Source organism: Oncorhynchus kisutch, linkage group LG28 (assembly GCF_002021735.2).
Source record: "Oncorhynchus kisutch isolate 150728-3 linkage group LG28, Okis_V2, whole genome shotgun sequence".
NCBI lineage: Eukaryota > Metazoa > Chordata > Actinopteri > Salmoniformes > Salmonidae > Oncorhynchus > Oncorhynchus kisutch.
The window spans coordinates 8,922,135-8,939,260 of NC_034201.2; the positions used below are offsets into that span (position 1 = coordinate 8,922,135).

The 17,126-nt window shown below is 41.9% G+C and overlaps 1 protein-coding gene across 1 annotated transcript; it reads right to left on the minus strand.

Annotated features, from left to right (window-relative positions):
- Positions 1-2,177: 2,177 nt before the first annotated feature.
- Positions 2,178-3,716, minus strand: mrpl49 (mitochondrial ribosomal protein L49). Its single transcript, XM_020464339.2, has 4 exons — positions 3,571-3,716; positions 3,195-3,345; positions 2,776-2,900; positions 2,178-2,592 (listed from the first exon to the last, which is right to left on the minus strand). The coding sequence occupies exons 1-4, from the start codon at positions 3,679-3,681 to the stop codon at positions 2,446-2,448; spliced, it is 534 nt and encodes a 177-aa protein (XP_020319928.1). The 5' UTR covers positions 3,682-3,716; the 3' UTR covers positions 2,178-2,445.
- Positions 3,717-17,126: the final 13,410 nt, after the last annotated feature.

A 17,126-nucleotide genomic window follows, 5' to 3' on the forward strand; every position in this document is an offset into this window, starting at 1 on the left:
TATCTGCGATGACCACAATTAGACTTTGACGCTTTCTTCACAACTGGATGAACATGCCCCTTCTGCCCTTCATCATCTGTCTTCACTGCTTCTCTTGTACTGCTCCCTTCCTGTCCTGCGGCATCATCTCCTCCCCCAGTAGCTCCATCTGGGCTTTCCCCCTCCTGGTGCTGCTCCCACTAGGGTTTCCACAGGGGGACCACAGCCCAGATTTCTGAACTTCTCCTTCTCCTGGCTGCTCAACAGGTCCCACAGTGCCTCTTCTGAGAAAGCATTGATATTCAGCCCAGAGAGCCTGTCAGAAAATCCAGCTCCTCACTCTCTTCAAACCCCTTCTCCATGTCTGCAGCGACTGTCTCCAATATTTGCAGCGACCACCTGCACTGCTACTTCATCCTCGTCTCCTAACTATTTGAGTTTGGTTCAAATGTCCTTAATCTCCTCCACACCCACTTCCCTAGATGACTGAATTTCTGCTAACCTGGAGAGGAGCTCTATAACCTGTGCTCTTTCCTTTGTCTCCTCACTACCTCCCATTTCATCAACAGCCTTTAAAACACTCCATCCCTCCCTCTTCCCCATGTTTCTTCCTAAGCAGAATATCCTGCATCTTCTTCCTCCCCCCACTCTCTGTATCTCCCATGTGTTCAGCTTCTGTAAAACAAATTCCTTATAGAATTCCTCTGAGCACACGGAATGATTTGTAGTTCGGTAGTATTCCATTCCACAGTTAGGTTCGTTGTATTGTGGACAGGTATAGCAAGAGGGTTTGGATAAGCACAGCCTGCACACTTTGCTTTGTGGTATCTGTATGATCAGCATCTCCATTCTCTTTCCCTGCAGCTGGAGTCAGAAAATCACTGTTATTGGTGATTACTCTGGCAGGAAGTTCAATTCCATCTCTAGTGATAGTATCAGACTCCGTGTCAGTCCATTCGGTGCTGATCATTTGGTCCAATGTCAGTCAGTAATTTCCTCACGGATGGAGGGATTCTCTGTCTGAGTATTGGATTCATTATTTTGGGTGGGCAAATGAGTTTCTAATTCTGATTGCATGCGGATGTAATAATGTTGAGTGAAACGATGAACGTCCAATTTGCCTGGAAGGAAAGATGTTTTTGCATCGGAGTTCACTCACAGCATTCAACGTGAGAGACAACTTGGTTCACTGGGGCCGTACCTTAAGTATGAGTACATCGTCAGACACATGCAAATTCCGATATGGTACAGTAATTCTAATTAGCTTGGCGTTTTATCAACCTAAACTGTCAAAGAATTAAAAGTGCGAGACTTAACTTTGGAGAAACTCCTACCCTAAATGGTTTCTGAGTTGTGTCGCATATCCGTCGTAAAACGATCGCAAAGGCAACTAACTGGCGGACATGGAAGATGCATTATGAAATGGGATGCGTTTCAGTCACAAGCTGTGTTTCCTTGTCGACATTTAGAAAGTTTGCATATAAAATAGATACGGTAATTGCCTGCTAGTGTGTGTTTCCATTTATATAAAATAGATACGGTAATTGCCTGCTAGTGTGTGTTTGCATTTATATAAAATAGATACGGTAATTGCCTGCTAGTGTGCGTTTCCATTCAACTATCTTGGGTTGATAAACTGCTGGACACCTATATAAAACGTGGGGGGTTTTTCCCCGCAAAAACCTAATTTCGAATGACAAGTGACATCACCCATTTAGGAAAATTCCCCATTGATAAATTGGCGCCAGCGTGTATGCCCTCACACCTGTGTTTCATGCCTCTGGTAGCCCACCTTAAACCATGCTGGTTGATAGAATAATATTTCCCATATTTTTCATGTCAACGATAATTACTATTCGGAAAACACATTTCATCATTTGTCGCAATAAGAAAGTTCGACAAAATAATTCACCTGTCGAACAGATAAAAATATTATCGATCTTCAGAAAACTATCTGCAGTTCCCATGAGCATTGCAATGATTTTTTGTTTTGTTTTTGACATTGCTTTTTTTCGAATAAACATGTGCCAATAGAAACCTGCCTACATAAACATCACAGTATCGTTCAAGAGATAATTTCCTATATATATATATATATATATATATATATATAAAAAAACACCATGAACAGCCATGAAAAATGTGTAATACACCAAATCGTAAATTCATTTTTCAGTATTGACTACACCACAAACAGGTAATGGTGATATTTTATTGCAATACAACGCAGCCCCCCCCCCAAAAAAATAGGAAATGCCAATTTAATAATTCAACTTTCAAGTGTAAAGTGTTCCATACAAGTATAATTGACATGGAGCACATCTACATAAATAAACTGTCTCTTTATTATCTATTCTATTTCAATACAGGATGCATTTCAAATTGTTGGGTTTCATGTAGAAAAGTATGCACTCTTTTTCTCTGACAACTGTTCTGCAACAGTTTACCCCCTCGCCAGCGGTCCAGTTAGAATCCCTTCTCCACCAGCCACTCCTTCAGCTCTGTATCAAAGTGACCTTTGACCCGAAGTGTCATGGTCACCTCATTGACCTGTGTTGGCAGGTCTTTGCCAGTAAGCTGTTGCAGGTACTCCTTAACATCCTTCTCAAGAGCCTGACGGGAGAAAGTAGCACCATTAATTAGGAGGAAACAATTGCATATTGACAGGAAAACATAACAGATAGATAAATATAAAGCTCTTATACTTCCAGTCAGTCATCCATACTGATTTGCAATTCCGCAAAAGTTACAAAAGATGTTTTGACAGAAGAACCATAGAAATTCTGTCTCGCTCACCCAGATGTCCCCTTCAACCTTGCGTACAAGGGTTGTCTTGCGGCTGCCATGGGTGAGGTCTGTGTAGACAGGAACATTGTGCATTCGGGAGCGACGGATCATGTACGGCAAAGCAGGAGGTAACTCTATAAAATGTTGGGTTAAAGGGGGTAAGGAAAAGATGGAAAAACATTTGAGGTTAAACAAAGTAAATGTCACCTGCTTAGGTTAGTCTTTGATCATGACTTAGTTCCATTACACAAGAGTCATTGGACAAAGGCGTCTTCTGTTTATGGGATGTCTTTCATATCACCGAAAAATATACTGTCGGCTGCAACTGGCCATATTTGCACGTTTACAGCGCTTGATTACGGAAAACAGACGGAAGACCGTTGACTACCTATGCTAATTAGCTATCAATCTCCGGTGTCAAGCTTTACCTGATGGAGGAGTCCAGCCAGATGGGGAAGGACCGTCATGTTTAGGGGGAATGGGCACTCGTGAAGGTGGGATCAGTCGTTCCACAAATTTGTATTCTTCTGTAGATTGTAATATCCCAGTATTTGCTTCTCCAACTGAGCTACACAATGTCTGTTTTTGAAAGGGGAAGAGACAGGGAGAAATGTATTCCTGCATACCCATGATAACTCATTAATGAATCCCAATTCCACACATTACGTATTGCTTGACATTGACACGAGCTAGCTAGCATCCTTGATTTCATGCTAGCTAACGTTTGTTACTTCGATTTGACCAACATTTCGGCCATGTAAATATATTTGTAATTAATATATTGATATCAAATAGCCAACTCACTCGTAACCGTATCGCAGTATTTGGAATTCTTGTCGTGTGATCGTAAAGATTTAAACTTGCCCTAAATCTTCTGCATAACATTGCGGATCTGTGTATGAAGGGGAGCGACATGTTTCTTTTGACCACCACACGTGGGCGGGATCAGAGAATACAACGTCATAGGTATGCGCAGTTAAATATGTCCTTTTCATTCATAAACTGTGTTCGAATACTCATACTAGCAGTACTGTTTCTGACGTAAATTGAGTATATAGTATGCTTATTGGTCATAGTATGGATACGACCGTTCTGATAAAAACCTTAGGGCATTCAGCCTCGGGGGATGCCTTGCTGACCACACCCTCCTTCCTTGCTCCAGGCCTGCCCTGCCTCTTCCACCAATCCAATTATTTCTTATGGACAGAAAAGAGCAGAGGCTCTGAGCTGTCGGATCAGGGCCATTGTCTACTTACTCGGAGTATGGATATAGTTCGCATGCCACAAGTTATCGATGTCGAGAGCAGATACGAATTCGTTGCTTTAACTAATTATGACAAATGTTGAACAATGTAATAAAGTAAATTACGTTACACGTTATGTTGGCTGACAATTTGTAAGCTACGCTATCATTAGGAACCGCATAGCATATCATTACAGCAGTATGTACCTGGTATGTTAGCGACCTACTGTAACGTTAGTTGGCTACTAGTGTATTTACTTTATGCTATCTAACTAACTACCCAACATTTATTGACTTGATTATTCACATCATTCATAGGAACAACTGATGAATTTACAAACGCTCAACACCGGTTGAATGTGGTAGGCTGTCATTGTAAATAAGAATTTGTTCTTAACTGACTTGCCTAGTTAAATAAAAATTCATGTAAAAAACCAAATGTGGCCTTGGCATCAGTAAAAGTCGGCAAAAAAATCCAGCAACACAGTTATAGTCACCAATGCTCTGCATAAACTGCCTAACCAGCTCTGCTAGGGTGATTAAAATGATCAGAGTGAAGTATTCTCTCATTTGTGTTTGGAAGTAGCTAAATCAAATCACATTTTATTTGTCACACATACACATGGTTAGCAGATGTTAATGCGAGTGTAGCGAAATGCTTGTGCTTCTAGTTCCGACAATGCAGTAATAACCAACGAGTAATCTCACTAACAATTCCAAAACTACTACCTTATACACACAAGTGTAAAGGGATAAAGAATATGTACATAAAGATTGAGTGATGGTACAGAGCGGCATAGGCAAGATGCAGTAGATGGTATCGAGTACAGTATATACATATGAGATGAGTATGTAAACAAAGTGGCATAGTTTAAAGTGGCTAGTGATACATGTATTACATAAAGATGCAGTAGATGATATAGAGTACAGTATGTACGTATACATATGAGATAAATTATGTAGGGTATGTAAACATTATATTAAATAGCATTGTTTAAAGTGGCTAGTGATATATTTTACATCAATTCCCATCAATTCCCATTATTAAAGTGGCTGGAGTTGAGTCAGTCTGTTGGAAGCAGCCACTCAATGTTAGTGGTGGCTGTTTAACAGTCTGATGTCCTTGAGATAGAAGCTGTTTTTCAGTCTCTCGGTCCCAGCTTTGATGCACCTGTACTGACCTCGCCTTCTGGATGATAGCGGGGTGAACAGGCAGTGGCTCGGGTGGTTGTTGTCCTTGATGATCTTTATGGCCTTCCTGTGACATCGGGTGGTGTAGGTGTCCTGGAGGGCCGGTAGTTTGCCCCCGGTGATGCGTTGTGCAGACCTCACTACCCTCTGGAGAGCCTTACGGTTGTGGGCGGAGCAGTTGCCGTACCAGGCGGTGATACAGCCCAATAGGATGCTCTCGATTGTGCATCTGTAGAAGTTTGTGAGTGCTTTTGGTGACAAGCCGAATTTCTTCAGCCTCCTGAGGTTGAAGAGGCACTGCTGCGCCTTCTTCACGATGCTGTCTGTGTGGGTGGACCAATTCAGTTTGTCTGTGATGTGTACGCAGAGGAACTTAAAACTTACTACCCTCTCCACTACTGTTCCATTGATGTGGATAGGCGGGTGTTCCCTCTGCTGTTTCCTGAAGTCCACAATCATCTCCTTAGTTTTGTTGACGTTGAGTGTGAGGTTATTTTCCTGACACCACACTCCGAGGGCCCTCACCTCCTCCCTGTAGGCCGTCTCGTCGTTGTTGGTAATCAAGCTTACCACTGTTGTCTCAGTTAGCCAGTTAGCTTGGGTGCGCTTGACTGCCATTGTGAGGTCAGAATGCTAGGAACAACCCTACTCCTCCGCCAGAGCATCCAGTGTGCACTCTGAACACTCAAGAGTAAAATCTTTGAATTTATGAATTAGCGCACTCTGGCACTCCAGGTTGAATTTACAAGTAGGTTGCATAGCAACAGCATCAACTTCCGGTAGACAGGCAAAGCTCGCGCTCAACTGAAAGGATACCATTCGTTTACAGTATACTAAAATTAACTTATAGTATGTAGTATATACTCTTTAAGTATGTAGTATACAGTATGTTATTATGGGTATTTGAACACAGCTTTAGTCAAGACCATAGAGATGGAGGACTCGTCTTTGTATCTGTGCCACTATAGCATCTGTGACAGCAATTGAGGCTATCTTCATTTTAAAGTTGTTCATTTTCTTCTTCACGATTGGCTCATCCCTCCTTATAACCCAGTTGGACATGACTCCGTCAGGGTCACCAGGTGGGATCAGCCAATGAAGTTGGAAGTCCCACCTAGTTGACTACATTAAAATCCGTCTGTGTTAAAATGGTGGATGCCCTCAATGGTGTTGCCCATGCTAATATGGCCTTTTGGTCCAGATGACGCTTGTTGACCTGCGACTTTTTGGTGAGATATAAAATACATTTAAACTCTGTGTTGTAACATACACTACATGACCGAAAGTATGTGAGCACCTGCTTGTCAAACATCTTATTCCAAAATCATGGGCTTTAACATGGAGTTGGTCCCTCCTTTGCTGCTATAGCAGCTTCCACTCTTCTTGTATCCTGTGCACGTGACAAATACACTTTGATTTGACTAGCCAGAGTCTCTTGATATTTCCTGTCGACTTAAATGTCAACAAGGACAACTTCTTAATAGGCGATATTTAAAATATCATGAAACTTGAGTCCCTTTGTTATTTGTACACTGTACAAAGTATGTGGATTGAGCTATTTTAGTCACACTCATTGCTGACAGGTGTATAAAAATCGATCACACAGCCATGCCATTTCCATACACTGGCAGTAGAATGGCCTTACTGAAGAGCTCAGTGACTTTCAACGTGGCACCGTCATAGGCTGCCACCTTTCTAACAAGTCAGTTCATAAAATTTCTGCCCTGCCAGAGCTGCCCCGTTCAACTGTAAGTGCTGTTATTGTGAAGTGGAAACGTCTAGGAGCAACAACGGCCCACCTCTGTCATCGTTAGCAACCCTAACTACGGACATCCAAACTGCCTCTGGAAGCAAGGTCAGCACAATGACTGTTAGTCGGGAGCTTCATGAAATTGGTTTCCATGGCAGAGCAGCCACACAAGCCTAAGATCACCATGTGCAATGCTAAGTGTTGGCTGGATTGGTGTAAAGCTCACTGCCATTGGACTCTGGAGTAGAGGAAACACGTTCTCTGGAGGGATGAATCACTCTTCACCTTCTGGCAGTCTGTCGGACTAATCTGGGTTTGGAGGATGCCTGGAGAACGCTACCTGCACCAATGCATAGTGCCAATTGTACAGTTTGGAGGAGGAATAATGGTCTGGGGCTGTTTTTCATGGTTCAGGCTAAGCCCCTTAGTTCCAGTGAAAGGAAACATCTCAATGCTACAGCATACAATGACATTCTAGAAGATTCTGTGCTTCCAACTTTATGGCGACAGTTTGGGGAAGGCCCTTTCCTGTTTCAGCATGACACTGCCCCCCATGAACAAAGCGAGGTCCATACAGAAATGGTTTGTCGAGATCGGTGTGGAAGAACTTGACTGGCCTGCACAGAGCCCTGACCTCAACCCCATCGAACACCTTTGTGATGAATTGGAACGCCGACTGCGAGCCAGGCCTAATCACCCAACATCAGTGCCCAACCTCACCTCTTGTGGCTGAATGGAAGCAAGTCCCTGCAGCAATGTTCCAACATCTAATTGGAAGTCTTCCCACAAGAGTGGAGGCTGTTATAGCAGCAATGGGGGAACAAACTCCATATTCATGCCCATGATTTTGGAATGAGATGTTAGACAAGCAGGTGTACACATACTTTTGCTTACATAGTGTAACTTATTACTTCAATACATTTATATTATATCAATATTTGCACATAAAGGAGTTTCCACCACCATTTCTAGAATAATACACTTTACAGACTTAAAAAGATCCCATCGTGTCGAACAAACAAATTGTCTGTCGGCATTTATAAAATTGTACCAGCATTTCATGTTTCCATCAGCCCGGTTGCAACTTTTTTCATGCATCAGGTAAGTCATCCGCATTAAATGGTTGGATGGAAAACTGGTTATTGAAAGGTATTCAGCTTTTATTTTCTTCCCTTCTCCCCAATATTGAGGAATTGGAAGGGCTGTCCTGTGATAACCAGGTGGTGTGCCCCTGCAGGGCAATGCTGTGTTCAGCCAGTCTGCACTGGAGTTCAGCACACTTGAGGTTACCCCCAGACTGTTGGGAGGCAAGTAATCAATAATTAAATCTAGTCCTTAATTGAAACAATAACCAAATGGTCACCCCAGCTCTGTTTTGGTTCAAAGCTGAGGGATGTGCCTAGAGAAATGTAACCACTCTCAAATTAATTGACAGCTATGGATGCAAGGACTATGATGTAAAAATGATAGTTTTAACCATGTTTTAAGGCTATACAGTGTTTGTTTACAAACATTGGAATAAAAAAAGCTTACATTTTGGGTACTGATGGGGTAGGAGTTAAACGATGCGCAAGAAGCACTGCAACCTGATCTCAGAGCATTTCGTATTATTCTGTACGTAAATCCAAGACACTCCATTTAGTATGTTATGTGTTAATTTGTGGATGTTCATCACCCATTTTGTATGATATATATATTTATATATTTTAACTAGGAAAGTCAGTTAAGAACAAATTCTTATTTACAATGACGGCCTACCGGGGAGCAGTGTGTTAACTGCCTTGTTCAGGAGCAGAATGACAGATTTTTACCTTTCGGTTACTGGCCCAATACTCTAACCAATTGGCTACCGACCTACGAATTACAAATCTTATTATATGTTACGAATTTGCAAAACGTATTATATGATACAAATTCTAGCTAGATGGCTAAGGTTAGGCTAGGGGTTAGTGTTAAGTTTAGTCTAACTCATCCACCTTGACAAACCACCCTACTTTTTGCCTTTAGTAACCATCGATCTTATGTAACCATACTAAATGTAATATATCATACTAATTTGAATGTCCCAGATTTATAGTTACTATGTTACATCTAGTCTGAGACCAGGCAGTTGTATTTCATATAATTCATTTAAAAGTTACAAAAATAATTATGTAGCAACTAAGGATCTAGCTTTTAGAACATTGCTGTAAATAAGTGAAATTATTCAGGTCTGATTCATTTATTTGTGTACCATTATTTCAAGAGATTATTTGGAGGGGCTTACTTTGATTCATCTTTCCCATTTCCTTTTCCTATCCCAGTCCAAGCTCCTTGGCCAGAGCATGGAATGTCAGGGGACCTACTCCCAAGGTGGGATTTTGTGTTTAATAGAAATTAAATGAACTACTAAAATGAATGTGGCATATTCTACATGACTTGCACTTCTGGCAAGTTTGCTTTGAAGACGCCACACTTCTGACCCTTTGTTTTTAACCATTCTCACAGGTGGACGAGCAGGAGAGGAATTAAGACTGGTAGGCTCAAACAAAGATCCAATATAACAGGTGCTTTCTGAATGTGGTACCAAAATTAAGCAAGGAGGGACCAAACGCCAACTCATCAAACTATTTCCCCCAAAGCCTGTCTGCTGTGTCTCACCAGTCGAACATTGACATGACCATTCACACATGTGAGCGATGGACTTGGACCAGGTTCTGTCATTTGGAATTACATTTGGAATTGGGCTGATATTCACTGTGATTAAATACAATAAAACTCAGTGAGGAAAGAAAGTGGTACTCTGCACTGATTTGATGGTTCTATTACATTGGGAAAATTGAGCAATTGTATGACAGGCTGTCCTTCTGGTCGTGGTTAAGAACCAGTGATGAAATGGACTCTGGCATGAACACAAGGTAGTTCAAATGCACATTCTCAATTTATTTAATGTATTGGACAACGTTTTACAAGTCACACTGACAGATGATATGAGAATAGTCTTTGGCCTTATCTCAACCAGTATGCCAAGATCACTCTTATCTGCCAAAGTGATCTTGGATATGACCATGGTTCCATATCTAACAGGGAGGATGGATTATACTTCAGCAGCTTCAAAAAACATATCTGACAGTAGGGCATCATCACGTCTTCCTGTGTGATTTCCCCACTGGATCAGATATGACAACAATTCTCCAAGCAGCCAAACCCGAAACAAAAATATTGAGTTATGACTGCACCTCCAACGCAAAGGCCGTGTTCTTACTGTTAATACTCTCTGTCATGTCTCAAGCATTTCCCATAGAGGTTGTCCCACCTTGGCGCATCACCTTTCGGGCGGCTAGGAACACATACAGTGGCTTGCGAAAGTATTCACCCCCTTGGCATTTGTCCTATTTTGTTGCCTTACAGCCTGAAATTAAAAGGTATTTTTCAGGGGTTTGTATAATTTGATTTACACAACATGCTTACCACTGAAAATGGAAAATATTTTTTATTGTGAAACAAACAAGAAATAAGACAACTTCAGCGTGCATAGCTATTCATCCCCCCAAAGTCAATACTTTGTAGTGCCACCTTTTGCAGCAATTACAGCTGCAAGTCTCTTGGGGCATGTCTCTATAAGCTTGGCACATCTAGCCACTGGGATTTTTGTCCATTCTTCAAGGCAATACTGCTCCAGGTCCTTCAAGTTGGATGGGTTCCGCTGGTGTAGCAGTATGCTTAGGGTCATTGTCCTGCTGGAAGGGGAACCCCCGTCCCAGTCTCAAATCTCTGGAAGACTAAAACAGGTTTCCCTCAAGAATTTCCCTGTATTTAGCACCATCCATCATTCCTTCAATTCTGACCAGTTTCCCAGTCACAGCATGATGCTGCCACCACCATGCTTCACTGTGGGGATGGAGTTCTCAGTGTGATGAGAGGTGTTGGGTTTGCGGCAGACATAGCATTTTCCTTGATGGCCAAAAGGCTCAATTTTAGTCTCATCTGACCAGAGTACCTTCTTCCATGTGTTTGGGGAGTCTCCCACATGCCTTTTGCTGAACACCAAACATGTTTGCTTATTTTTTTCTGGACACTCTCTCTGGCCACTTCAAGCCCAGCTCTGTGGAGTGTACGGCTTAAAGTGGTCCTATGGACAGATACTCCAATCTCCGCTGTGGAGCTTTGCAGCCCCTTCAGGGTTATCGGGCTACCTGTCCCAGACCTGCTGTTTTCAACTCTCTAGAGACAGCAGGAGCGGTAGAGATACTCTCAATGATTGGCTATGAAAAGCCAACTGACATTTACTCCTGAGGTGCTGACTTCTTGCTCCCTCGACAACTACTGTGATTATTATTATTTGACCATGCTGGTCATTTATGAACATTTGAACATCTTGGCCATGTTCTGTTATAATCTCCACCCAGCACAGCCAGAAGAGGACTGGCCACCCCTCATAGCCTGGTTCCTCTCTAGGTTTCTTCCTAGGGTTTGGCCTTTCTAGGGAGTTTTTCCTAGACACCGTGCTTCTACACCTGCATTGCTTGCTTTCCCCGTGGGGGAAAGGTTCCTGTGGGGGTTGCTATGGAAGCCAAGAAGGGGAGTGAGGTGTGTGTGTGTGTGTGTGTGTGTGTGTGTGCTCAAACACACATGCATGTGCAGGTCTGGGAGAGGAAGTGTGTACATCTGATGAATGGGAATGTGCCTGAACTAAATTTTATACACTAATTGTAGTCTCACTCATTCATTTCTAATGACCTGTCATTTTTTACCAGGAACACCACAGGTGTACAAAAGATAAATAAACACCCCAAATTTTATGAAAATCATCTAAATGTATTTTGTGTGATCAGATGCCCTGTGTGGACAAAGTCATGGAACCTTATGACAGTCAGATTAAATGAACTACATTTTTCAGAGAGAAAATTTGGAAATTGGTCCAAATCGACCGGAACACAGCAGGAGGGTTAATAGGCAGGGTTTATGACTTTGTGGCTGTGGTAAATAGTGACGACCCAACCTCTTCGACCAGAGTTTTGAAACGTTTCTCAAACCGGAAATGGATGCAACCGGTAAAACGGACCCATTTTTCTTCAAGTTTAATGGCGAACTACACACAAAAAATGTGTATTGTCGCCACCCACTGGACGGGAGTGAAACATTTTAAAAGAAAAAGTCAATTCCAAAAGGGGGAAGACAAAGGTTACAATAATCAACACAAACTACACCATTTCTTATAGTATGCAGTACTAGTCAAAAGTTTGGACACGTACTCATTCAAGGGTTTTTCTTTATTTGTACTATTATGTCCAAACCTTTGACTGGTACTGTATATTCTCGCTCCTTCAGTCATTCGAAACCTCAAATTCCCTGCTCAGGCTCTGGGGCCTGAGAGGGTGGTCAAATGGTTGTGCAGGCCAGGTCATCTGCTGCAACACTGCATCAATCTCCTTCTTGGTCAAATAGCTTTTACAGAGCCTGGAGGTGTGTTGGGTCATTGTCCTGTTGAAAAACAAATGATAGTGCAAACCAGATGGGATGGCGTATCGCTGCAGAATTCTGTGGCAGCCATGCTGGTTAAGTGTGCCTTGAATTCTAAATAAATCACTGACAGTGTCACCAGCAAAGCACCCACACGTCATCACACCTCCTCCTCCATGCTTCACAGTGAGAACCACACATGCGGAGATCATCGGTTCACCTACTCTGCGTCTCACAAAGACACACGGCGGTTGGAACTGCAATGAAAGTCTGTCCTTTGGTCTGATGTGTCAAATTTGAGATTTTTGGTTCCAACCGCAGTGTCTTTGTGAGATGCAGAGTAGGTGAATGGATGATCCCAGCATGTGTGGTTCCCACCGTGAAGCACGGGAGGAGGAGGTGTGGGGGTGCTTTGCTGGTGAGACTGTCAGTAATTTATTTAGAATTCCAGCCACACTTAACTAGCATGGATACCACAAGATTCTGCAGCAATAGGCCATCCCATCTGGTTTGCGCACAGTGGGGCTATCATTTGTTTTTCAATAGGACAATGACCCAACACACGTCTAGGCTGTGTAAGGGCTATTTGACAAAGAAGGAGAGTGATGGAGTGCTGCATCAGATGACCGGCCTCCACAATCACCCGACCTCAACACAATTGAGATGGTTTGGGATGAGCTGGCCCGCAGAGTGAAGGAAAAGCAGCCAACAAGTGCTCAGAATATGTGGATAACTCAGAATAACTCTTTCAAGACTGTTGGAAAAGCATTCCAGGTGGAGCTTGTTGAGTGAATGCCAAAAGTGTGCAAAGCTGTCATCAAGGCAAAGGCTGGCTATTTTTGGAGAATCTAAAATTGAAAAAATATTTAGATTTGTTTAACACTTTTTTTGTTTGCTACATGATTCCATATGTGTTTTTGTCATAGTTTTGATGTCTTCACTATTATTCTACACTTTAGAAAATAGTCCAAATTAAAAAAAAATCCTTGAATGATTAGGCGTTTCCAAAATTTTACTGATCAATTTTATGTAATTTTAATGGATATAAAATGTGCTTTTCTTTCAAAAACAAGGACATTTCTAAGTGACCCTAACCTTTTGAACGGTAGTGTGAATATAAATTAGAAATGCCATGTTGGCCGTGGTGCAATATAGTAGTAGCCGAAAAACGACATTGTTTTCCAAGTATAACATTTTCGAGGAAAGCTGCCAACATGGCAACCCTGAATCTACCTTTCCTTGTGCAGCTTTTTTTAGGTGAGTAATGCACTTAATTGTGCAGTTTCTACCACCAGGTGTCAGTCAAGTAGCGTCTTCATTGTCACATACTATTGTTCTAGTTCACTATTTCTATAGAAAATCACCTGTGTGCACATTGGCAGAAAGTGTGTGTGTGTGTGTGTGAGAGAGAGAGAGAGAGAGAGTCACAGTGTGTGGGTGTGTATTGAGTGTTGATTCTGTAAGTGCTGATAATATCTATTCATCAGTGTCAGGTAGAGTGCAAAGAGAGAGCGCTGTCAGGGTTGAGTGCCAGCTAATTATATAGTGGAACTCAGTCCTACTGTGATATTATGCACCAAAATGGGCACCTAACTCTGCTAGAATGGATGACTAAAATGGACACCTAACTCTGCAAGAGTGGATGACATTGGGCAATTATAAAACCAGAGAACACGCTGAAACATTTTTAGTAGGCTACTGTTTGAAGGTGGTTCACTGATAATACACTTTGTCTTAGATTTTATACACAATATACACACATAAGATATCTGATGTCTTACAGATCTGCTTTTCCTTGATTGAGTAAAATATAAATACACTTTTATGAAAAATACATTTTGCTGTAAATGACAAGGCAATGTGCTTCAGTGCTTTCTAAGATAATTCAATTAAACAAATGTATGTCTCAAGACAGTTTTCAAAACCCAGTCCTTTTTACTTTGTCGTTCTTTTCCGAAATATTTGTTAGCCCTAGGCATAACACTCTGACCTTTTAGAATTATCCCACTGTCCACAGATGTCAATTCAACGTCTGTCCGACGTTGGTTCAACGTAATTTCATTTTAATGATGTGGAAACGACGTAGATTCAACCGGTGTGCCCAGAGAGATGTGTAACACAACAGCACATCCCATTACCCCTCTTTCTTTCTCCCTCCTTCCCTTTCTCCTTGATAGCTCAGTCAATAACGACACTTCTATCCACCCCTATCCCCACCCTGTCCCATCCTCCATCCGTTTCCTTTCAGATTGCAACAGTAACACTTGCAGATGCCCATTCCCGTTGCCGTGACAACGTGTTTTCCGAAGGTGCTATGTGCTTCAGCGTGAACATCCATGTGTACATTCTTTGTTTGCTTGGGGCTTATTAAAATCCCGTACCACTCTGTTTGAATGGTTCATTTTGTTTGAGTAAATTTTTGTCAGAAAGTGTTATAGTATTCTATAATATTAATAGTCATGTGTTTGTGCATCACTCAAAAACAGAATCTGTCGCATTCCTCACACCAACATGTGGTCCCTATTCCCCAGCTGTTTCAGTGTTATATTTCACAGCATGACAGAGCAGCAAAGAGATGAGACTAAGAGCGAGGGAAGACCTGTCTTTTGTTGTTTTCAACTATGTTTGTCATGAACTGCGACACCTACAACCTGGTCATTTATGGATCTGGGCTCTCTTCAGAATGCATTTTAAGGTGCAAGTTGGGCATCAAAACAAAGCAGGTGTGTGTGTTTGAGAGAGAGAAATACAGTGAGAGAGAAATACAGTGAGAGAGTGTCCTTGGAGAGAGAGAAGGGGGGAGGGTATACATTGTGTTCATGCGCCTATACCTTTATTGACATATTAGCGTGCATGTGCCTTTTACTGTGAGATTTAGTAGAAAATAAGCCCCAGTGTAGAAGTCTTACTTCTTCAATTGTATGTTGCAGATTGGGCTGCAGATTGGGGAATTCTATTTGTGAGTTAGCCATAGCCTTATCGCTGCCCAAAAAAAGGAAGACATGCAAATGTTATGCATAGGTTGCATTTCTTATTCAGAGAGCCAGGCTTGTCTCCAGCCATACGGACTCACTGGGAACATACTACATGACACACGTACATATTCAGTTTATTGAGTCTTGTATCCACCAGTTCAGTCCATTCATCTCACACATGCATGCTCATAGATTGCATGCAGTCTAAATATAGGCTGTCACGTCATGCCAGATCCTCAACTGACACAACCCAAATGGAGAGTATTTAATATTCTCGTTTGTCTTTTCAGTACATATGCCCAGTTGTTTAATAATCCCATCCAGATTCCCCTGTCTCGCTCACCCAGCTATCTCCAAATCACCCTCTTTTTTTCCCTAATACCCAGTATTTCATCACTCTATCCATTTCCCCCATCTCTCCTTCCCTTCCAGCTAAGGTATTTTCTTATTTCTGGCCAGGTATAATTATCTGAAATCTTCTCTAATGTATAATTCATATCTCTCTCCAATGCCCCTCCCTGCTCTCTGGCTCTCTACCTTAGCTTGTGGAAATTACTTCCAAATATAGGTGATGGGTTCACTTCTAGAAACCCAAGAATTTTGTAAAGTATTAATTACCCTCTTTGTCAACTATACATCAGTGGGCGTTACATACCACCAATTACTTACACTGTTCCCTGCATGCGTGGACACACTATGTCTAAGTCCTAACATTGCTTGATGTCTTGCTTACATTTCATAAGGAGGCGAGTACAGTATATGCACCAAGTAGACATCCTAGTGAATAAACGAACAGAGTATTTTTAATTTGTTCTGGGTATTATTCTGTGTGTATGTGTGCGTGTGTGCGTGCATGCGTGCGTGCGTGTGCATATGCCAATCACGTACTTTATGTTTCAAACATATTTATTGTAACCAGTTTCCATGGAAACATCTCCCTGGAGGCAGAGAGAAGGGAGAGTGTGCAGTGACAGAGTTGAGAAAAGGATTATTGCAGGGGGGGCAAAATAAGGAAGAGCCATAGAATGAATTAAAGATGTGGTATTAGTATCTGAGAAGGGGGGGGTTGCATTTATGTGAATCCTTACGTACACATGTGTTGTGTATATAATACGACTTGTGTGTGTGATGTAGAGAGATGTTTTGCTGTGTGTCTGAGTTTAATAAGGATACGATTTGATCATCTATTTTCTATATCGTGTATACGCCTCTACTTCTACCATTCATTCCACTTAAGTGTTCTATGTGTTTCCATAGTTAATTTATTCTCCAAGCTTTAGCACACGCTTAGCAGAGTTTTGAGTAAGAGCAATAGAGTGAGGAAAATATTGTTTCCTACTGACTCACCCTAACTCAATTTGGTTGCCATGGTGACACCGGAACATGAAATTCACTCTATGTCAGGTTGTCTGTCTCTACCGCTCCAACTCTCCCTCACCCACTCTGCCCACAGCCCCTCCAACCCCCATAATTAACACACTCACTTCCTCCATCATACTTGTTCTCTCGTAGATGTAAAATCCTGAGCTGTTGTTTATTGTATTCTTCTCGTGGTGTGTGCCCTGTACTCTATGTTCCCTCCAGTCCATAGCAGACGGAATTTATTGGGATAGAGACATAAAAGGTATGGCCTTCAGAATTCAAACCTGTCTAAACCTTTAACTACACACAACGTATTGGCTCCTTCCGCTGCACTATACTTTCCCTTCTTCCAATTTTCTCTTGATCACCTGTTACTTACAGCTGAGACAAAATCAAA

Excerpts from the sequence above, each read along its gene's own strand:
- mrpl49 (XM_020464339.2), bottom strand. The coding sequence starts at position 3,681 with ATGTCGCTCCCCTTCATACACAGATCCGCAATGTTATGCAGAAGATTT. Across the intron at positions 2,901-3,194 it reads TGGCTGGACTCCTCCATCAG|AGTTACCTCCTGCTTTGCCG; the intron begins GTAAAGCTTGAC and ends AACATTTTATAG. Across the intron at positions 2,593-2,775 it reads AGGTTGAAGGGGACATCTGG|GCTCTTGAGAAGGATGTTAA; the intron begins GTGAGCGAGACA and ends TTCTCCCGTCAG.